Here is a 24,164-nt window from a genome sequence, read left to right as displayed (position 1 = left end):
GAGAATGTTGGTTGAAGGATCATTCCAGTTCATTAGAACTTAGGTAGTTAGAACTTGTAGTTTTGGGTCATCATTCTTATCTGCATTAATAACATTGTACTGACCAAGTCAAGAAATCTGACAACACAATGGCATCCCCAAAGAGAAGTCAGTAAAGACGATCAGTCCTACGATTCTACTGGGTGAAATAAACCTCCATGTAAGACAAATTTGTTCTGAGATGAAAACAAAAGCAAACAATAACATTAATTCCCAAAAAATCTGCCCAACATCCGTCACAGTTTACAGACGCACTTCTTACTTCAGCTTTATACTTACTGTGGTTACTGTACTGTCATTATCCTGCGGTTAGTGTCTTTCAATTTGATTTGAATCTTTTTTAAAGCAAAATTATCAATGGTCAAATTTATCAATTTTTTTAGGTTTGGTGTGTCCAGTTTCATAGTGCTATTGTCACAATCTGCCAGCCACGTTGAGTCTGTTTTCTTGTACATTTATAATTTAATGTGTTTACTTCCTGTTTTATTTTGTACTTACCTCTCCCTCTTGTTTCATTCACTCCCTCTCCCTTGTTTTTTTGTCCCGCCTTGATTACCTGCACCTATGTCTGATTAGCCTGTGTTCCTTCCCTTCTGTGCCCATTCGTTTTCATCCTTAGTGTCAAGCATTTTCCTTGTGTCTTATGTACTTCTTCTTGTTCTTGGGGATTTTTCCCTTTTGACTCTGCTTCTGCTAGATGACAAAACTGGAAAAGATTTCTCTATAAAATTGATCCCATTTTTACAAAAATCAGTGATATGGTTGGTGATGTGTGACTTAGATAGTGAGGCTGTTATTGTAAGGTAGAAAAGTTATATAATGTCTCTTTAAATGTGACAAAAGTGTGACATTTATCAAAGAATGTGATGAAAATAACTTTTGTATGCTAGGATAGTAAGTAGCTAACTCACTTACACTCGCATTACATTTTACTTCTAAGTTAATCTGTTGCTTAGTGCTGTCCCTGTGCTGCTGTACCAACCTGAATTTCCCCACTGGAGATCAATAAAGGTTTATCTCATCTTATTTTACCTTCACTCATCCTGCATCAGTGAAAAGGTCAGGTCTTGAAGAATAAAGCTGGAGACTCTTTCATTTCAATGTGCCCATGTGCAGACTCAAATCAGCAATGAATGCATCCTGCTAACAAGTAGTTTGATTGATCTGCTGCTGAAAATGGTCCCCAACAAATGCACTATTTCCTCCTTAACGTTTGTTAAAACCTACCGTGTCCAGCTGTTTTAGCAAATTACAGAGCCTCATTCATAAGTTAAACTGTATTTGTGGGGATTTTTAGTTAACATATTCAGTAGAAACTGAGCCCAGAACCACTGACAGGGTATAGGTATGAGTGACTAAGCATGCACCATTATCTGTAGCCTATCTGTTCATCTAACTAAATTATCTGTATTCGAATCCGTGGGTGGGGCTTAAACCCGAGAATGGACGGAAATTAAACCGGAAGTGAAAATGCATGACTAGCTGGAAGTTGTTAATTTAAGCCTGAAATTGATATGGGAAGTTGCTACATTTATCAGAAAACTACAATTGTACAATTGTAAAGTACAGAACAGCTTCACAAATGAGCTTCAGAGCAGTGGGGGTTTTCAAAGATAAAAGTTGCTATATTTATAAGTGAGTATGGATATTGATATTTTAGATACTCGCTCAACCCTAGTGGAGAAGTCAGAAAGTACTGAAAGAAAGACTTGCAGTGTCTGTTGATAAAAAGGGACCTTTAATCAATTTGTGCCCGCTGCAGAAATGTATCATTTACTTTGGTGGAAGTGTTCTCTGGACCTGAGTTTTCAAAATTGATCAAACTGAGTTTTTCTTATCACACTATATTTAGTGTTTGGGCACATGTGCAACTTTTATTTATATGGAATACCGTAAAACTTCTAATCATAGCCCGGGTGTTTATTTGCTTAAATCACCGAACTCCCCCTGCCTTTATTTGGGACAGGCGTTTAATTCCTTCTCTTGAGATTTTGTTCAGCAAATTTGACAACTAACATGATGATTATGATCGCTTCAGAGGGTTTTTTCCTTCTCTCTTTTACCATGTTACTGGTAAGTCAGAATGAATTAACGTTATACTTTGTTGTTGATCGTTTTCGTAAAAATATAGTGAACAATTGAATTGTGGAGAATCTATAACTGATCTAATGATGCGCAGCATGTACATATTGACAGAAGTTTAAACATTTATATTTGTGTAGGAGATTGAAACGACATAAAACTTGCAGGCGACCCAGTGGTTTTTAAGAGGTTTTATACATTGAGATAATTTCTATAAAATCCAGACCAGGCCTCTATTGGAGACCTGCATTTATTTGTCAATATGTGTAGCTACACCAGGCTTTTAAATGAGACCATTAGGGACCCTGCTTTTATTGGAAGTTTTACAGTATATAATAGGAGCCTGTCGCATGTGTGTACTCAAAATAATAAAAAAAAAATCCCTCCCTTTTAACTTCGTATTCAGGACCTTTTCTACTATTTTAGGAAATAACTGTTGTCAAATGTGCCTAAAGATTGAACATAAGAAATCTTCTGTATCTCAGCAACTGCAAGGAGCACAAAAGGTATTTTGTAACCATGAAATCATAATAAGTTAAATTTCAAAGATATCCACACATATGGAGTGTTAAAAAAAAGAAATTCTATGGAAAATCTTTCTTTTTATGTTTTTTTTTTTTTTTTTTTTTTTTTGCATTTTTCCTAATTTTGAAAAATCCAATTTTGACCACTGATGAAAGTGTGATTCTTTCATGCTATCAAAACATGAGTTGTACTAGTAGTTACTCACCCAAAGTACAAAATTTTCAACATTTCAACATTTGACTTCAGAACAAATGTTGTGGCATTTTTCTTTGATATACTAAATGTAGTGTTTGGGTGCAAATAGGTTAAACAAAATAGCTCAGCAGGTCAGGAATGTGAAGAGCTACACTGGCAAACCTTAAAACGTCAGATACTTCCCGATAGTCAGCTCAAACACATCACCACAGCCAACATTTACCACCAGTTGTGTGCTATCAGTGTTCCACTATGGGGACATGGTGACAACAATCAAAAACATACATTAGAGTGATGATTAGCCATATACTTTGCAGAACATTTTATACTCCACACAATTTAATAAAACACTTGTGGTGGTGTGGTGATGGCTTTGTCTTCGTCCTGTGTAGAGCGTGTTGTAATCATCATGGTAGCACATCAGACTGATGGTTTCACAGTGTGACTGTGTGATAGATTGTGTTTGGTCTAAAAAGGGACGTTTCACATGAGCTCCACTGATGGTCTGTAGTATCCCAGCTCTGTTGTTGTGTCTATGACTTCAGCTCTAATGACACATGTTGCCATAATTTGTTACCACAGAGGCAACTGACCAGGGTTGACAGATTGAGTGCTGATAATGATATTGGATAACTGACAATGACATTTCTTTTATTTTTTGATTATTTCTAATGCATTTGCACACTTTACAAACATCTCCAACTCATCCAGTTGAAATGATTTTAGGTTTGGAGATGCAGGGTCACTTCTTGTGTCCTTTTTCATACTACGTGCATTAGTAAAAGCAATGTGTGTTTGGCTGGTTATTCCCCTGTAATTCAAACTAATGTCTCATAATGTTCAGTACCTTTATCTGTTTCAACTAGAGCCTTTCCAGTCATCATCAGTGAAGTCAGTGTGTTTGAGATAAACTGCAATGTCCCAGAAATGTTAAGCATTACACACCTCAGATAACCTAAATTTGGTGGTTCTCACTGCAGTTGATGTAGATAAAGTATAAACTCACATGACTGACGAGCTGTCCATGATCACTCCACACATATCTGATGGAACCTTCCTCACATTAATACATCAACGTCATTGTCAACGTCAGGAAGTGTCATATTTCCATCCTGTTTTCTGCATTGTTTTTCTTCTTTTGAGGCTCAACTGGCGCTCTTTTAATCACGTCTTCTTGTATTCCAACTGGGGACTTCGAGCCACCTACGGCTTATATCAATGAACCAACTCCTAATTATCGCATTGCAGTAGTGGATGGTTCATTCACATTTTCTTTTGGTGAATTACTCAAAATTTGGTTAACATTTGCAATACATTTGGATGGAAACACAGCTAATGAGAGTGCACCGTGGCTTTCTTCAGCATTCATTCAGTCAGACTGATCGATGCCAATAGGGATCTTCCTCTGTGGAAATTCACACAGCAACCAGCTGTAATCCCACATCAGAGATCGCAGTGAGAAGAGCTTTCTTCATTAACATCTCAAAGTTTCATCTTCCGCTCTGAGAGCTCAGGCAAAGCTTCAAGTATTCCCAGTTTCCTCCCCATTCCTCCATATGGAGCCAACAATTCCTCCCATCAGCCGCTCAATCCATTCTCCTCAAGAGGTCAACAACACTGAACCTGACTGACAGGAAGCCTTATATGGGCACAGGATGGAAAGCTGTGGGTCATTCGTCCTGTAACTGTAAACCCTTGTAAGGGTTCTGTTTTACTGTACCCCAATGCTACATGTAGAGTGTAAGAAAGGCAAGTAAGCAATGTCAGAATATAAATATCTTGTGAAAACAGAAAGAAAGAAAAGAAAGGGTTCAACTTAAAGGACACGGACCATGTAGCTGCTGCGTCCCTGGTTCAAGATTATCCCTGTCAGCTCTCCACTGTCTAATGAAAGCAAAATAGTCCAAAAAGGATCACCTGATAACCTGATAACCTGATAATCCTGATACAGTGGTTAAAGGGCCCACCACATGACCACAACGATCCTGGTCATGGTTCAGTTCCAGCTGGGGACCTTTGTTACATGTCATACCTCCCTCTCCCCTCATTTCCTGTTTGTCTCTATACTGTCCAATATCCGAAGAAGGTAAAAGTGCCAAAGAAAATGATTGATGATGATGAGCCTTTGATTGTGTCATAACACACCTCTGTATAGTATATTTGAACATTTTTGAGTAATTTTTAAAATAAGATGGCATTTTTGTTGTTGTTATTATTATTATTATATTTCCATATTATTTTTATATGTAAAATAACATGTCAAGATGATCATGTTGCTCATTTTAGCATTGCTGCAACTGACCAGCTGTATTTATGTTGAGGGACTCATGCTGACTAAGTATTAAACTTGCAAACTAAATTATGTGAAACAAATCTCCGTTTATTTGTTGTGTCTTTCTTGCATTGGATGGTACAATCATATAATGTAGTGTCTTAAGTACCATTTAATATAAAAACATCTCGATTGTGTTACATTTTATTTACTTTTAAGAAATATGCAAGCAAATTAAAGGACCGGTGTGTAACATTTAGGAGGATCTATTGTCAGAAATGGAATATAATATTCATAGCTATGTTTTCATTAGTGTATAATCACCTGAAAATAAGAATTGTGTTTTTGTTACCTATATCTAATATTATAACATGTTGAATTTATTCAAAAAACGAAAATTTTAACCAACTTTAAACCGTTTTCACCAAATCACTGTTCACTGTGTTTAGTTTCCACACTTATTGTTGAGGTTTGCCTGACCCACATTTTCACTCTCTCTGTCTCTTCACTCGTTGACTGGCCTCCATCAATCACCTGAAAATGGGATTTTCTGGAAGTCCTTGACATTCAGATGATAAGTGCACTGATAGGGAGCTGTCAATCAAGCAGCAGGAAGGAAAACAGCAACCCTCTGCCACAGCAAGGCCCAGAAAATATGAAGGCTCTCACAGTAGCAGTGTATTCCACATGAGACGCACAAGTAGGACCAAAATAAAGTGAAAGAAGTTAGCTAAACCGTTTCTTCCGAGATTTTAAAGAGAGAGAGATTATAAGGGCAAGAGAGACAGACGTATTTCTTGTTGCTCCTAGCTGTCATGGCAGAGATAAACTTCTATTACTGACCGCATACTGTGTTGTTTTATGTGGTGGCACATGTTTTGGTTGTGGGTTATTTTGATTTTGATTCTATAATTCAATATTCATAACTGTTTTTAACCTACACATAGTTCTAGCCTGAAATGAAACAAATTTTACATCAAAAGGGCTCTTTTATATGTGGGAAAAATATTAGGAGGTATCACTCATGACCCTGTTCTGTTTTTTTGTTTGTTTTTTTGCATCGGCTCTATGTCACCAGGTCATAGCAGACACCCAGGGGTACAAACTGTAAATGATGAAGCAAGAATGGGTGTTACAAATGGTAATAATTACTTTATTGTAAATCCATTGTGTAAAAGCCTAGCTGAAATAAAGAGAAAAGGAAGAAAAAAAAGAAAAGAATGGATGTTACAGATTACTTTATCTGTCAAGGATTCCAAGGTGTCAAGATGTCATGGTTTCACACGTTGGTGACCAGGAAATCAATGGCAAATCCCTCAAGAGCATCTATTCCCCCTTGTCCAAAGCATTTGAAAGCGCTTGGGACAAAATAAGGAGTCTTTGCCTTCTTACATTTCTCACTAATGTGACACCAAAGCAGGGATAAATCTGACAAATGCACACTGATGGCCTGTAGCAGAACACCCAAACAGCCTGTTTCCCTGACAATGTTAACGTCTATGAATGTAAGTCTACAACATGACCAGGTATGTGTGTGCTTTTCCTCCTGAGGGGAAACAGAGATGCTGTGGGGCTCATGGAGTCCATACGGTGCAGGTTCCCCTCATTTGCTGCCGTTTCCCTGAGTTACTGAACAAACAGGATGATCACTCACTTATCTCTGCATCTCTGTACCTCAAAGTGTTATTTCAGACCTGACAGAGAAAGTCTTTATTAACTTCTGTCAGTGTGAAGCTCAAGGTTCCCTTTGATTCTTCCAGTGTCCAATACATGCAAAGGTAGTTTTATGTAAATATTTATAGATACAGACCCCACAACAGCCCCATCAGTAGTCAGCAATATGCTAAGAAGTGACATGGTGCTACAGACCTTGGACTGATGTCTACCAACAATGGAGGGGCTACTACCAGCGGGGGGGCAAAGCTAAGAAAATACAAGAAGCTGGGTCTGAATCTACACTGAGGGGTAGGGCATGGTGGACTCAGTACCACAAGGGCAGGTCCTGGTCCCTCACTGGGGGCAGGGACATGGTGCCATCACTGGACAAAGGCTGGATCGGCGACAGAGGGCGGGGTGGGGTGCCACTGTGTGCTTTCCGTTAGAAAATTATGCTTCCTCCATTCCTTGTTACTCCAGCACTATGATCTGGAAATCAATTTAGGTCCGCCATCACTGAGGATATTCCCATCCCTTAAATAGTCACCTGGAGAAGCTTAGGGTGAGGGACCACACGGACTGGAATCTGTATATTGATAGGTCAACTGGTCTGATGGGAATGTAAACAGAGCAGCATGTTGTGAAAATAGGCTCTATAGTTGTATACTGTGAAATTCCAGATATTCTGAATTTGATTTGAGGCACAATAATAAAAAATCCTTTGTTAAACCCTTTTGCACAAGTTTGTTTCCAGAAAGTTTCTTGTTTTTCATGCCCTATTTTTTATAGTTTTATCATTCAGCCCAGTGAGCTATGATAACAGTTATGCTATTCAACTTCATTACTGAGATCTGTTGACATCACACACTGGTTGAAAACAAATCTACAATGATTCAAACCAAATAAGTACAATGTGTGAATAAAAGCCTTATGTTCCTCTTGTTAAGCTGTGTGTTTATAGTGCAAGACTGTGCAGGGCAGTAAAAGCTGGCCATTACTACGAATCACTGCACGAAAATAAGAAACTACAGTGAGCAGATGTACAATCCGGTTTGTGATGAGAAAAGCCCTTCTCATACTCATTTTCTTTTTATTAATGTCTAATGAGTGACATTAAATTACTCCCTTAAGTCCCCAGACCCTAATCTGGCAAGCGGTTAGGGAAAGCTCATCTTGCATTGAGAGGAGACGCTGACGGACCCGGCGCCAGAGAGGTTGAGGTCAAGGGTCAAGGACTCTGCAAGTTGACCCCCCCGCCTACCCACCCGAGGGTTCAGAATATCAATACGTCCATACACACAATTACAAATATGATCCTATCACCATTCAATGTCTGTTAACTGCCAGAGTACGGTTGCATTAACAGAGTCAAGTATAAGGCAAGACCAAAAAGTACAGTGAAATTAAAGTGTGCTAAACAAATAACATTTGGATCTTAAAAAGTTCTTGAAGCATTCTGACAATAGATCCTCCTAAATGTTACACACTGGAGCTTTTGTAGAAATATACATTATTGAATATGAATAGTGCCTAACGTACAATACCTATATGCCTGAAGGTTAGAGAAGCAACCTTGTGACTGGGAGGTTGTTCGTTCAATCCCTGGACAAGCAGGATAAATCTGGGTGGGGAAAGTGACTGGCAGAATGCACCAACACTGAGCTGCCCTTGGGCAAGGCCTTTAACCCCAACTTCTCCAGTGGAGGTGCTCAGTGGCAGCAGGTGAGACTGGGATTGTATTGGGCAGCTTCTCAGTGATCCCTGGATGATCTCCCTGGATAAAGGTTAAAAAAGAAGCAAAATATCAGATAAAGCAAACGGTCTCATGATAAAATTATTATCATTACAGAAGTGACCATGGTGTTAAATTCAGACATGAGATGTATATGTTAAATTGCTATCAGACTAATGTAAAGGGCTGCGTGTCTGAAAGGGACTCCAGTCATTTTTGGCACCAGAGTTTAGGCTGAGTCTCTGATGGACCGTGGCAGCCTCAGCCACTTATTCGGCCTGTGGAGCTTATGCTGCTGCTTAAAGGGGCGAAAAATCAATAAGTGTCTCCATTTGAAGTGAGGACATCTTTTTTTTCTTTTCTTTTCTTTTCAAACCCCATAAGGAAATCCGAGCCGCTAAAATGAAAACAGTCGCTCGATAATTGAGTTTGAAAAGATGCCATTGTCAGTGTAACTGTCTGTCATATTAGGCCTGCCACTGCCCCTGACTATACATATTATTAATGCAACTTTCATTATAGGCTCACATCTAATATTAGATTATAATTTAGATTAGTTTGTTTCAACAAAATAAACTGAATTCTATTTTACTTTTACTTAGCATAGGTTCCAGTCAGTCCACTACTGATTGTATCACAATTGAGAATATGCCCAAATCTTCACCTTGAAATTGTCCTTTGTAGAGTATTTGCTCAGCCTACAGGTCCTCTAACACTGAGTCTTCACTGTCTGAATTTATTCAGGCATGTGAAATGGATCTGGGCTAATTTCATTAAGTTTTTACAACTTGACTTTTGCCTTGAATCTATTAACGAACACACAATATTAAGGTGACACAATTACCAACATTGTTATGTCAACACAACTCAAAACACATAAAAATAATGTTTGCAACTTAAAAGATCGTAATCAATAAATAGAATTTTATTTATTTATTGCAATCATGCATTTAATGAAGTAGTGGTAATAGGTCCCCCGAGTTACTTTTTAGTGTTCCTTATATGAAAGCTATTCTAAACAGCAGCTGTCAGTCTTTGAACACAGCCCAGTGTTTGTAGTCCACTCTTTCATTTCATCTCAGTAATTTAGCCGCTTTTTCCAGCCCATAATATTCATTACTGGTCCACATTTAAAGGAATAGGTGCGCATCAGTGTGGGATAGGCTACCAGTGCATTAAAATTTGATGTCGGTCAGTTGACCAATAAGAGGCGTTCAAAGCATATCAAATATTAATACCTTAATGCCCCGCGCGCAGTAATTAAGTCCCAGTGGCTTTTAGAAAGAGAGGAAATCAATGAGCCACACGGTTTAATTTTTCATTTAATTGTTGTGGAGTTGTTTGTGTCTTGGAGCAGAATGCAGGGAAGGACTCGTTATTTATGATCTACGATTAAACACAGTTAGGCTACATCCATTTGTTATGATCATTTAAACCCGCTGCACAGATACTGATCATTCCCGGATTCATTCATATTTTTAATGAATGTAGCCCCGATGCTAAATAATGACTTATAGTTTATTTGTATTATTAAAATTGCACATTAACTGCTGGTTTCGGCTGATTTTACTCCTGGAAGATGCCGTGGAACAAAAAAATAAAATAGTCCTGCAGCAGCATAATGCAGCGCGGCTCTGTTCCCACAGTAACAAATGAAAACGCATCAGTGTTTGCGGCAATGTCATCACTCTGAGCATGAATTAATAATGGCGCCCGCTCCATAACAATAAATGAGTAGCCTGCATTAAACATCAATAATTTTTCTGTGATTTATACTGTATCGTTTGGACCCATTAGGCCAATTTATTAGGGTTCCCAATTTTCTGCAGCAGGACCATAACACAGGAAGTTGTGTAAATTGTGCTTTTGATTTGAAAGGATCAACTGTAGAGCTTTTTATTGAATTAATAGACTACATTCGCTCCAGCTGGATAATGTCAATACTGTTATCTCTGTCTGTGTGACATTTAATTACCAAACTGCTGCTTTTTATAAGCTCTGCAGTGAGCTACAGACTGAGAGCCAACGGGCCCCATCACAACTCGCTCCCATTTGGCATTTCTTCCGTGTTATTGCGAAGTAAAAAGTCCTGTTGTTCCTCTACATTTTCCTTCCAATCCTTCCTGTCCGACCAGATCCACACTGACACTTTTTCCCACAAGTAGTGAGCAAGACTCAATGCTCTGTGTACTGATCAAAATATTACAGGAAAGTATGCTCTGCAGCTGTGGGGAAAATGATTGTTAGATCAGCAGACAGTGAATAGTAAAGGATTGGGAGCCCCCCCAAAAAAAAACGTTTAAATACTGCAGGGGCGGATCTAGAGAAATCTTCGTGGGGTGTCCCGAGGGTGGCATGGAGACTTTAAGGGGTTGTAGGTCTGGCTCGGACAGAATTCTATTTTTTCTTCAAATATATTTAATATTTTATTTTTAATGCTATAAACTAGGCCTAATAATTGGGCCTAATAAAAGCTCTACTAGAAATATCCAGCATTAGAAATCAATACATTGTTTTATTTCCAAATTATATTTCCAAATCTTCATATTTTTCAAAATATATGTCTTTTTTCATTGAACTTAGAGCCTAACCATGAGTCTAAAACAGATCATTAAATTCATTTCCATTTTTAAACACGTTATTTTTTAAATGAATGTGTCAAATTTTACAATGTATTGTAATTTCACATCAAAATACTGTATTTTTACAGTAATATTATGACTTATGATATTATGGTTACTGTAGAAACACAATGCATTACTGGGATTTTCATTTTTATTACTGTAAAATAATTACTGTACGCTACTGTGAATTCACTGCAATTATTAGCCTGTAAAATACCGTAAAGGTACAATAATATATTTTACAGTGCAGGGCACCCTTGAAAGTTAGATTTTATAATCTCAATGCGACTTATCTGGTTAATAATAATAATAATAATAATAATAACGCTTTCACAAAAATGTACAGTACTCTCAATGGTACAAAAAGCACTAAGTCAATAAAGACAACATATTTTTTAGGAAAACTTGAAATTAGTTTGCTGATAAACTGAATAAATGATTTACATTGAGTCTGTGTCAAATATTTCTTGTGAATGATTTCTTCAATTTCTTTAAGTTTAACCAACATTTAATGTTTTCAGCGTGGGCTGCGAGAATAATATTGTAAACACAGAGCTGTCAATAGAGAGCTGGACATCAGTGGACTGGACGGACAGGCTGGATCGGCAGTGACATCGGCTTTGTCCCGGGCGCTAAACTAAAGCTTTAGAACAAACTGCAGTCTCGTGAACATTATCGTGTGTGTGTGTGTGTGTGTGTGTTCTCCCGCGCGGAGAGTGTGACGCAGATAAAGTGTGTTATTGATCTTGTCCAGCTGTTAATCAGTGTTTTATGAAGTGCGCCATAAAGCCTCCGCAGAGCGCTCACAGTCTTTAGCCAATCGAGTTCGCGGGCCTAAAATTGGGTCTTAATCTCGCGCTGTCTATTTGGCAGTTTGATTGATGTCCTCGCGCTGCGGAGGGAGAGGGGGGAGGAGGAGGGAGGGGAGGGGGAGACTGTCCATCCTTTCTCTCCTCCACGCGCGCACAGACAGACTCACACATGTGCGCCCGCGCTAGATAACGACCGGAGCTCGAGCAGAAGAAACCCAGACGTAAGAGTCCGGGGAAGCGGCGCGTGGAGCAACCTGTGTTCCTCGCGCCGGAGCTCGGGGCTCGGGGCTCGCGGAGGCCATGGATCACATAGGGATACTGGGGGCGCACCTGCAGCAGCACGCGCACGTGGAGCCCATCAGCTTCGGCATCGACCAGATCCTCAGCAACGTGGAGCAGAGCTGCATGCTGGGCGTGAGGATGCACGAGCCGGACTACGGACACGCGGCGTACAACGGCGGCGGGAGCAGCGGCCTGAACGGCGGCGGCTTCGCGTGCGGTAACGGCGGATATAACGGCACCGCCAGCTCGTGCGGGATGGCCTCCCTCGGAGGGGGTTATCACATGAACATGGGCGTGAATGCAAACGGGACTAACGTGAACGCTGCCGGGGTCATCCGTGTCCCCGCGCACCGGCCTCTGAGCTGCGGGAACTCCTCCGTGCCGCCGGGGAGCGGGACCATCAACAACCTGAACGCGCTGACCTTCCCCTGGATGGAGAGCAACCGCCGCTACACCAAAGACAGGTTCACAGGTAGGCACTGTATTCAAATATAAAATATAAATGAAATACAATGAAATAGATTCCATTACTCTATACGACTATTTAAAAGTTAAAATATATTTTTTAAATAAACTGTTATATAAATAAAACCTCCATACTCATCATGTGTACCAGAGTCAAGTGGATCAGTGGTTATCGTTCTTATTCAGTCTTCATTCAGTCTTAGACGAAGCAAAGGAACCTTATTTAAGGTATATAGCCTATAGATAGGTGGTATCTATGTGTGAATTTATATTAAGCTTTCTCATTATTAACCGGGCTGATGATGCTTAAAATCTCCAAATGAAATGGGGACTTATTTCAAGTAGCCGAGTCATGGCGCAAAACTGTTTTAAACTCTTTTTATGTTTTGTTTTTTCGGGTTGTTGTTTTTTGAACACTTAAAAACTTAAAAACGTACACATTAAACTACTAATAAAAAGGTTGTTTCCTATAAGCTTTTTTTTTTATTGCCAACATTTTTTAATACAAACAAGAATCAACCTTTTACGGTTGGCTAACTTATAAGGAATATGGCCCAGTGCAATATGCAAAATCACAGAAGCTGCAGTTTGTTTGATAAAGGTCGATTGTGAATCAAACAGCATTATAATGAAGTACTGTAGTTCTGAAAAGAGAGAGAGAGAGAGTTCTGGACTACAAATCTTATTCTCCAGATTTAAGAAAAACGTGTTTCATGATTTTAATAGTTTTAATAATAGTTTTTTTTTTCAGTGAAAATTAGAATTGTGATGAAAAAGTGATTATTCCCACTAATCTTGAATTAGATTACAATAACTGTCAAAATAATTGCAATGTGCTTTTTTACCACCATGCAGCCCTATTTATAAGCATGCAGAACAATAATAAAAAGAAACTATGTCCGGTCAAATGTGCAACACAGAGACTCATAATGCAAAAGCAAATACAAAACAATGAAATAAGTGATATTAATGATAATTAACATGCCTGTTAATGTTATTGAAGTTATATGTGTGTGTCTGAAGTCATTTAAAATAATAAGAGTTATCTATTTAGTATTCTTTACATGCATTGTAGGACATTTTACAATGACATGTTATTTTGGTATTTTTTGTGTGTGTCAGTGATGTGCTGGAGAAAGTGAGCTGTGTCCCTGCTGCAGTCTTACTGTCTGTCTCTGTACTCTGCCTGCTTGCCTTCACTTCAGCTCCCTTTGAGCTCTTACAGCAAAATGCCATGTAAACAGCCGAAGCCATTCACATTGAGCTCGTACTCTGCACCGATACAATGTCAGATGGAAGCATGGAGACCTGACCGACTTGTTGTCACAGTACTGTCGGGTAATAAGTTATTGTGATAAATGAGTCCAGCATTTCACATATGCAGGAAACACATTGTCCGACGGTCTTTGAATGTGTCATGGGTTGAATATAAATACAAACATAAACAGAAGTTGGGCAGAGGTTCTTTGGTTATGGCAGAAGTAAATAAATACACACAGGTCTCCGAAGGTGTTTAATGAATGGTATAAAATAAAAGGAATAAAAGGTATAAAAGGAATAAATAAATATAGTACAATGCAGTATGCAGTACATTTCTTCCGTTCCTATATTGTTGTTTACAGGACAATACGGTTAGAGACAGTATGCTGTATTTAATAGAACTCTGTTATATTTTTATCCTTTGAGATTAAATATGGACTTTTATTTTTGGAGGTTGAGAGCGTACCATGCTGCTGCTGCTCTGTCAGTACTCTCTAGCTCATTCTCACTGTCTGCTGCATAGCCTGCTCTGCCTTGTCCTGTCCTATCCATCCTGTCCTGACTTGTGCTGTCCTTTCCTTTCCTGTCCTGTCCTGTCCTGCTGTCCTGTCCTATCCTGTCCAGTGTCCCTCTCACCCCTCACTGTAACACGTCGTGTAGGTCATCCCTACCAGAACCGGACGCCTCCCAAGAAGAAAAAGCCTCGGACGTCCTTCACACGGCTGCAGATCTGTGAGCTGGAGAAACGGTTCCACCGGCAGAAGTACCTGGCGTCGGCTGAGCGGGCCGCCCTCGCCAAAGCCCTGAAGATGACCGACGCTCAGGTCAAAACCTGGTTCCAAAACAGACGCACCAAATGGAGGTGAAATCATGTTTCATTTGAAAAGACCTGGTCCGTTTGTTTTTTCTTTTACCAATGCCTTCTTATCTCTACAGAGCAGATGGAGATTTTTTTTTTGGTGGTATTTTTGGAGCCACTAACCCCCAAAGAGGCCCTGCATTCTTTATGGACGGCTGTAGGCCCATTTGGTTCCCAAGGGCTGCCAGGGGTCCTCCCCTTGTTTTGAAAGGGCTCCAAGAGGAAAATGGTTTTAACTGACTGTTATGTCACTGTCATAAGCACAATATCAGGAATTTATCCTTTTAAGTAATGACTGTTTTTTAATCTCCCTCTCATTGCTATCTTCCTGTGTGCACTTATCTGACAGTTCAATGCACTTTTACTGCACTCATTTATTACAACAGTGCAGACGGTAACAGGTGTTGATTAGAATGCATTCATTTTAGCTAAAGTTGTTTCTAATAAACTGAACACTGAGTGTATAAAATTCTGAAAATGCTCTTAAAATGGACTGTGTGGACACATTTGGTGACTGTTGAGACTGCCTGTTTATGCACCAGGAGACCATAGAGTAAATACAGCATCAGTTGGAGTAATAAATCATCAAATAGCTCATTTTAGTTTCTGTGAGGCAGAAATAAAACATTGTGGCTGGTTTTAAATAAGGAAGAAAATGCTCATTTATTTACTACACTGTCATTTTTGACAAACAATTTATTAAATATGCTTAAAAGATAATGAGTAAAAGGTAAAACTGCCATTTTTCATAAAAGAAATAAAATCAGTATTTTCATACAGTAAATAAATAAATACATGTATCCACATTATAGACCTATTTGGATGTGTCTTACGAATTCATTTCAAATATTATAAATCTATTCAGCATATTCCATTAATACAATGTCGAGCCGTCTTTCAGTATAAAATGTTAATTCTGCGATATTTCAGAATTATTTCATTATTATTTTACACTTGCTATTTGCATTATTTTATCTTTTTTAATAATACCTGGAAATGTGCAAAATATATTTTTTACGGGACAGGAAAGATGGGCAGAAAATGTTACTGACAAACAGAATTATCTTTTCACGTTTTTGAAACTGAGCTGAGAAACTGGAGAGAGAGAGAGAGAGAGAGGCTGATTTTGTGTCAGATTCAGTATTTTTGTCCCCTATTCTCTGGAAGTGCTCAATTATTGGACTGTTTATAATACTGCCAATGTCAGAATAATGAGTTTAGAACTGCTTGTTTGGCTGTTTTTAGCCGTTATTTTTCGTTGACAATAATAAAGCTTTCGATTTTGTAATAATTCACAGATTGTACAATGACAAACGCTGCCCAGGTCATTGTATCCTGTGCAATGAAATTACATAAAAACAGCTATTTACTGGTCCGGAGAAAAATCATGTCGATTGCAATGTAGTGGCGCGGTCGTGTGTTAGTATCTGTTATGATCTGTATCTTACACTGTCTCTGAACCAGTCCTCATGACTTGATGTCGTCCGGCAGTTTGACCCGCTGCGGTAGCCGTCCGTCGCATCTCCGTGGTCAAAGCCCTGAAGTTGGAGTCCACCCGTATTCTGACCTTTACGGTAAAATGCAGTGAAATGGCCACAGAGAGTTACAGTGCAATTGATGGGTGCTAAGTCCCTTATAAATGAAAACCTCCACTAAACTGTGAGGGTTCCTAGAAAAGAAATATCCTGACATCTAATTCATTACCTCTGTGCTCATGTTGCTTATTTTCATTTTATTTGCCCTGTTTGGTTTTTGTTTTTATTTTGTAGAGCACTTTGGAACAGGTGCTATAAAAATAAAGATTATTATTATTAATTAATTAAATTATTTCAGAAAAGGTCATGGATAAATCATTTTTACTGTATCAATTTAGAGAATTTCCAAAATAAAAGTCTTATTTGAACCTTGAAATGACTAGATTTCTAAAAACTTGAGGTGTTACACAAACACATTGCTCCATAGTTTCTGACAGTGACTGTTAAATTCAAGTTCAAGAAAACAAAACAAAAACTTAAAACAACAAAGCAAACAAACAAAGACATACATATAGACTCAATAAAGCCACACTATGCAAGCCTCATTGTCACGTTTTTGATGCAATATTAGTTTAATTGTGGCAAAGCACATCTGTCCACAAAAAATGTGTATTTCACATTCAGCCAAAGAATTATAATGTTCCAGTTTGGTTGGGCTTGGTAAGTATAATCTACATTTTTTATGCTAGGGGCCAGCCAGTGTGTGGGAAAGGTAGGGGTTTATTCTGATCCCTATAAATAAATGTCTCACATGACTAGAATCTTGTAGATGGACGACAATAGATAATTAAGACTGGCATAAGAAATGTAGTCGAACATACTAGCCAAACACTTTGGCTGAATATGAAATGTTTTATTTTGGAAATTCTGTAAATTGTTACAGTAAAAATGCTTGATTTTGAGTCTATTTGTAGTTGGAGTATGGAAAGCCGACAAGGTCATTAATCGTGTCCTTTTCCTTGTTGTGTGATATTTTATAGGTCAGTTAATATACTGTTTTAAACACTGTTGCAAAAATCAGTCTGCGTTTGTAAACACCACCCTATGCGCCTGCACACTACAATCAGCAGAGGGCGTTTGTGAATGTTGTATGCGTCTCCACGCGTGTGCTGGCGGAGGTTGTGCTAGAATGCCTGCCATTTATTCCTTAGTGAATATCTAATAGATGGAAATTTTAATCTGTAAGGGACAAATGTTTTATTCTTTCTGGGAATATAATCCAATCCAATCTTATTTCCATGTATGCATTTTGTATGTACCATACCTTTTATTTTTCCTGCTAGAGGATCCACCTTGAGCATTTTAGCATTTAGCCAGACCCAGCATGCAAATGTTGGTCACACAACACAGTTTTGTTCGATTTGGGTCACTTAGCATGTTCATGGAAAGTGCATTAAAATCAGTGGTTAATTAAGATAGATGCAACCTCTTTAACTGTGCCGAGGTATGTCAATATTATTGCACTGATGTGTATTTTTGTAATGTTCATTAACTGCTAGCTCCAACCCAGGTGTGACCGTACCCCGTATCCCGTACCCCATACACCATACCCCATACACCGTACCCTACTGACACTCAACCAGCAGTGGTTGAACGGTGAACACATGTCTTGTGTCAAGCTGAATGCAGTGTCTCTGCTCTGGACATGGAGCTCTCTGGAGCTCTGTCTTCCTGCATGTATCACCTTTCTTTTGTTTCATTCTCACAGTTAATTCATGTGACATTTGTTTTTACTCTGTATTGGATGTAATTTGAAATGTAGCACTATAGGCCACTTGTAATAAAAATAATAAGTAAAAATGAAGCATTTAAAAAAATATTCAAAAGTACAGGTACACAAAAAACTGTGTTACAGTAACAAGAGTAGCCTAAATGTAATTAGTTTCTTTCACCCCTGATTAACAGTAAAACATCAAAGGCAGAGAAAAGGAGACAAATAATGGCCTAAACGGCTTTCCACAGACAGTCATGCTGCAACAATTATCTTTGGAAAGACTTGCTGGGCCATTTCACTGCATTTACCATAAAGATCAGAATGGGTAGATTCACTGCAACTATAGGGGTGGCTGGTTTGAGAGTGACAGCATCAAATGTATGAGGGCACTTCAGGAATACACCAAACTTTTGTCTCTACTTACCAAGCAAACCGTGAATATGCAGTATATATCCCACATACTATAGCCTACATGTGTGAGCAGTGTTTCCTTGATGGTGTTGCAGGCGGCAGACGGCGGAGGAGCGGGAGGCGGAGCGACAGCAGGCCAACCGGATCCTCATGCAGCTGCAGCAGGAGGCTTTCCAGAAGACCATCAACCAGCCGGTGACCCCGGACCCGCTGTGCCTGCAGAACAGCTCCCTGTTCGCCCTGCAGAACCTGCAGCCCTGGACCGAAAACACAGGAAAGATCAGCAGTGTGTCGGCCTGCGAGTAGAGCTGAACACACGGCCTCCGGCTGGGTACCTGCACCGGTACCGACTGACTGCTAGAGGGCAGAGCTGAGCTGTGGCCCGCTGAGGAGCTCCGTATAGAGGAGGCCTGATGCGGGACACTGTTTGAAAGATCTTGGTTATAAGGTCATCTCCTCCTATTATCACCTGCCTTCTGTCAGACCCTGCTTCAGATGGGGTCCCTCAGCACTACTCCCATATAATGGGGGTCCACATCTGGATCCTTCATAGGTCGGGACTGAATGCTCTAGCCCTGCAGACACCAGACTGGAATTTTGGAAATATTCCAGGGGCATCTTGATGAACTGTGTGCTCCCTAACCCTGCAGAAAGCCCACCAGAGGACCAGAGACTGGCACCAGTGAGTGGTTGTATTATAGTTTACCTATAAGGGACTTGATGTTTCATAAACAGCATATTTTCATATTGATGTCTGACAAAAAAAAATATGTGTGTACATCTATGCCATCAGTGTCTATCTGTGTTTATCTGCTTTGTTAATGGACTTTTTACTCAACTGCACAGTAACAAACAGGGCACTTGTTTTAGCACCTTTGTATGAATTCAAACGTAATCTGACTCTGCGTGATGATTTACAGCAACAAATCAAGGATATCTGTTTATTTTACCACTTCATGATTTAGAAATAAATGAATCTAAAGTCAGACAAGATAAAAGAATAATACTATTTAATGCCACCTACATTTAACGATAACCACTTTGACCACAATTCTTTGGACTCTTATTTTTGTAACACTTTACAAACTATGTTTTCCACACATAAAGCTGCAGTAGGTAACTTTAAAAAAAAAAACTGAAACTTTCACTATATCCTGACAGTAGTACATGAGACAGATAATTTGTGAAAAAGTCAGCTTCCTCTGGCTCCTCCTAGTGCTCCAAATGGTATTATAAGAATCCACAGGGCTTGAACGAAAACAACCAATCAGAGCCGAGAAAGATATTAAGAGGCTTTGGGTTGGTGGCCTGAGGGTAATTGTTTGTTGAGTCTCATTCCCAGGGCCACAAAGCATCTATATTTGACAACCTGTGAATGAGACTCAACAATCAAATAAAACTGCAAGCAGTGATGAACGGGCAGTCGTACTTGGCGCGCAACGGAGTGTGCTGCGGCTCCGGCCAGGTAACATGTGCAGACCACAACGTGAACATTTCATGTAAACCAGATCAAAATCACCACACAGTGCACTTCCTGTTGCCAGTAGGTGGCACTATCATTATATCTGAATATTGTCATGAAGACGTGACAATGTGTAGTTTCATTGAGATTGGACCATGTAAACTGAAGTTATGAGGACGTGTTCAGGGTGAGACTGTTACAGAACATGTTAAGTTTAGTGGAGATTGGACGCAGTCACAAATAGCACAACTTTTCATCGTCAGTTTGTTTTGATTGTATTGACCAGTTTTGAAGTAGATCCGATAAATTCCCTAGGAGGAGTTTGTTCAAATAAAACGCCAAAAATTCAAAATGGCTGACTTCCTGTTGGGTTTCCTTGTACCATCATGATACACGTGTTCCAATTTTGATACATGTCGGTCGTACGTATTTGGGGGTTGATTCTGAGGGGCGTGGCTAAGCCATTTTGCAACACCTATCTACGGGACCAAGGCAATACGTTAGCCTTCGTCACGACTGAATTTTGTGCAAATTTTCATACAATTTCGGGCATTTTTATGTGTCCAAATGTGAAGGTGATCCGATAAATTCCCTAGGAGGAGTTTGTTCAAATACAACGTGTGCAAATCGCCAGAAATGACTGCTAAATCCAAAATGGCCGACTTCCTGTTGGGTTTGGGATATGGTTCCCACTGGATTTTTTGTACGACAGACGTGTGCGCTGTGTTTCATGAGTTTTGGTGCGTTGTTGCAGCCTTCAAAAATGCGATTTTTGGCACTAAAATAATAACCCTTACAGATACAATAGGGCCTTTGCACGGTCAGTGCTCGGGCCCTAATTATCTTTCTCTGCTCTGACTGAACCCAGTAGATTCTTGCAAAAGCCATTAGGAGCACTAGGAGGAGCCAGAGGAACCTGATTTTGTACTTCTGTATGGATATAGTGAAAGGTTTCAGCAAATATGACAAAAGCTAGTGTTGCAAGCTGACCAATAACAAACTAAGACCAGTCATTTGACCATGGGCATTTATTATCTTTTCTTCCTTGTCATTCCTTGCCACTGCATTGTGTGTGTGTGTGTGTGTGTGTGTGTGTGTGTGTGTGTGTGTGTGTGTGTTGGGGGGAGATCTGCTGCTATTGACACAGTCCACATGTTGCCTGGTCAATAACAGAGTTTCCAATAAGTGACTGACACTCAGGCTGCCATGATAAATGAGAGTACTGGAGTGTGTGTGTGTGTGTGTGTGTGTGTGTGTGTGTGTGTGTGTGTGTGTGTGTGTGTGTGTGTGTGCACCTTGTGTCTCTCCATGCATATGAGTATAGAAAGGCTTTAGTCCTGTATTTTCACACAGGTGACAATAATATTTTGGACACTAAAATTAATTCTTGTCTCTGCAGAGTTGATCATGCAAATCCATTTATTTAGTATGAATATCTTCTACATTTTTCAGCCATATGTAACTTTTACATTGCTCGGTGGAGAAACATTTTTAACTCGTGTTTATTTTCATGCCCAAATGTATTTTGTCACTCAGAGTAAACTTGAAGGCAAAACATTGAATCAGTCCGGTGTTTCGTGTTCCCAGCATTATTTATGATTCACTGATGCTGTGCAATGTGTTCAATCAGCTGTGGATCTTCATCAGGCGCAAAACATTGCTGCAACCATGACGTGTTTGACATATCCTTAAATAATGACAATAAGCAACACGTGTCCAGTCACAAGACCCCTGGTTAAGACAAGGTCCACACTCAAAGCTTTAGCACTCAATTCTGATTTATTTTGGTTATTTTGGTTTGGTTGTTCAAATTATTTTTTAAATGTGTCTCATATCAGATTCCAGTGTGAACAGGTCATGGTCCTGAAGTTACCTGCATGATGATGTAAAGCTAGATCCACACTGCAAAGATTCAGATCTGAATCTGTTTTGGACCGCATATGAAAGTATAACCAGATTCCACATGGTTTGTGACATTCACACTGTCAGGAAATAATCTGATCTGAGTCACATATGAGCATAAAAGATCAGATATTAGCTTAATCTTATATCAACTTTATTTGGAAATATGAAAATATTATTTACGTAAACCTCCAATAACTGATTTTTTGGCCACCTTTTTTTTAGCAGAAGCAGTTAACGCAGCATCGACACCTTTTAAATTGATATGGTTAACTTGTTGGCAAACAGTTGCTTACTTCCACATCCAGTAGTTACTGAGCAAAATGATAATTCATTTGGAGTCATGTTTGTGTCCCCCTAATGAATGTAAGTCCAATATTCACTCGGGAGGGAAATATCAGGCTCTTTAGCTGCTAAATGTTTCACTTTGTACACCAGCTCTAGCTGTGTCTGTCTGTTGCTGATCAAACAGTGGGTTTTAAGAGCTGCCTGCTGCAGCTGAAAAAGACTCTGTGGCCCTTTTTCCACCAAATTAGCTCTGGATCTTGAAGCGGTCCCATTCAAGAGTCTTGGAACCTTGGTGCTATCTAGTGAACCAGTCCACGTTTCCACCAGTCTTGAGCGGAACCAGTGTAATCAAGGATTCGTCATCAACAGAGGGCAATACACAGCTGCCTGTAGAATATGTCACACGGAAGGAAAACCGTAAATTTTTTTGGTTCCAGTTGGTAACTTTTTAGGTTCTGAACCAATTTATTTTTAGTAACAGTTTAAAACTAGGTTTGCGAACCAGAATGGAGCCAGTTCCCTGTTGGTGGAAAAGGGACCATTTCAACCTTTTCCACCAAATTAGTTCTGGTTCTTGAACCGGTTGTGTTCAAGATTTTTGGAACCATGGTGCTATCAAGCAAACCAGTCCACATTTCCACTAGTTTTGAGCAGAACCATTGTAATTGGATGGAGTATCAACAGAGGGCGTTGCGCAATGCAAAACGACCAGTAGACACAGCCACTTTGGTTCCCAAGATAACTACTTTTTGGTTCCAGTGGAGAACCAATTTTCCAGGTGCATGAACCAATTTATTTTTGGTCAAAATGCTCCAAATGGTTCAAAACTAGGTGCATGAAACAGAACAGACATTGTTATCAAAACTGGTGAAAACACGGGTTGGTTCCCTAGATAGCACCAAGGTTTCAAGAAACTTGAACGGAACTGAGTCAAGAACCTAGCTAATTTGGTGGGTTACTTTGGGTTGGCCACACAGCTAAACAATGAGCTGACACTATACAACTCTGTAAAGCTGAGGGAAGCTGCAGATTCAGCTCACTGTGAGCACTGTCACACTGTTGTTTGATACATTGTTACATTATATGTAACACACTATGGATTATAACCACTTTTAGTTGGATTCTGCTTTTTTGCCTGATCCTGATCGTTTCTTGTAGTCGATCCCTATGATAAAAATTTGTATTATTTCATCTGATTTTGGGAATACATGGTGATAATAAAATGAATCATAATAGGAAGGGTTTGCAATCAAATTCCAAACTGAAACCTTCTGGGGATGACTCTGACGAGTTCTAATGTATCTGAGTGTGGAAAGGTTTGGGTTGGTTGTGACACTTGGTTTTTGGGCTCATTTGTACAAATAATATTCTGACATTCTTATATGTTGTGTTTCCCCCTTACAGGCCACTCAATTTATCACGTAAACCACATTTTTGTTTCAAGCAGCCGTCCCATTCATCATAAAGTGTTCTCCAGAATGCAGGTGGCTGAAAAAATAGCATTTTGAAGAGAACTTGCATCGACATTTGCCATGTGGGAAAGATGACAAGAAACAGGTCATTCTGCAGAGCAGTCAGCTCTTACAATATCATCCCAGATATGAGGAGGGGGCTTGTGCACAAAGTGTGGAGGTTCTAGGGAAATCTAATTCAAGTTTTTCAACTTCTAATCTGAATTTAGAATGTGTTCTGTTTTTTTCTCCACCTTTTCTCCATTTTTCTTTTCTTATTGGATTTTTTCAGATTCTTTTATAAAATGAGGAATACAACATACTCTCATGTCTTTCTTACACACTCAACTCACTTCTCACAAACATAATGTGTACATCTATAAACATTTTCTGCTGGAAAAAAAGATAAATGTATTTTTTGTCCGAGAGTTTTTCTGTGTTGGCAGCGCATGCTGAGCCAGCTTTCTGGCAGTGTGTGTGTGTGTGTGTGTGTGTGTGTGTGTGTGTGTGTGTGTGTGTGTGTGTGAGTGTGTGATGTGACATTCTCCAGGACGGCTTTCTCAAAAGGTTGAAGAGGAATGTAAAGGAGAATTTCATC

The 24,164-nt window shown here is 39.4% G+C and overlaps 1 protein-coding gene across 3 annotated transcripts; it reads left to right on the top strand.

Annotated features, from left to right (window-relative positions):
- Window positions 1-12,076: 12,076 nt before the first annotated feature.
- tlx1 (T cell leukemia homeobox 1) lies at window positions 12,077-23,884 on the top strand. 3 transcript variants are annotated; one of them, XM_051424384.1, is made up of 3 exons: window positions 12,077-12,691; window positions 14,569-14,806; window positions 14,881-16,714. In XM_051424384.1, exons 1-3 carry the CDS (start codon window positions 12,238-12,240, stop codon window positions 15,041-15,043), a joined length of 855 nt encoding a protein of 284 aa, XP_051280344.1. In that variant the 5' UTR covers window positions 12,077-12,237; the 3' UTR covers window positions 15,044-16,714. The 3 variants fall into 3 exon arrangements, with proteins under 3 accessions (XP_051280344.1, XP_051280325.1, XP_051280335.1); XM_051424365.1 differs by lacking the exon at window positions 14,881-16,714 and adding an exon at window positions 18,559-23,884 and having other exon boundaries at window positions 12,086-12,691; XM_051424375.1 differs by lacking the exon at window positions 14,881-16,714 and adding an exon at window positions 18,559-23,884 and having other exon boundaries at window positions 12,090-12,691; window positions 14,605-14,806.
- The last annotated feature ends 280 nt before the right edge of the window (window positions 23,885-24,164 follow it).

The sequence above is a fragment of the Dicentrarchus labrax genome, unplaced genomic scaffold (assembly GCF_905237075.1).
Source record: "Dicentrarchus labrax unplaced genomic scaffold, dlabrax2021, whole genome shotgun sequence".
In the NCBI taxonomy this organism is placed as follows: domain Eukaryota; kingdom Metazoa; phylum Chordata; class Actinopteri; family Moronidae; genus Dicentrarchus; species Dicentrarchus labrax.
The sequence above is the reverse complement of the archived record's forward strand: the minus strand, read 5'-3'. Positions and strand labels throughout refer to the sequence as shown.

Coding starts and splice junctions, on each gene's coding strand:
- tlx1 (XM_051424365.1), top strand. CDS start 12,238: ATGGATCACATAGGGATACTGGGGGCGCACCTGCAGCAGCACGCGCAC. Junction 12,692..14,568: donor CACCAAAGACAGGTTCACAG/GTAGGCACTGTA, acceptor TATCCTGTCCAG/TGTCCCTCTCACCCCTCACT. Junction 14,807..18,558: donor AACAGACGCACCAAATGGAG/GTGAAATCATGT, acceptor ATGGTGTTGCAG/GCGGCAGACGGCGGAGGAGC.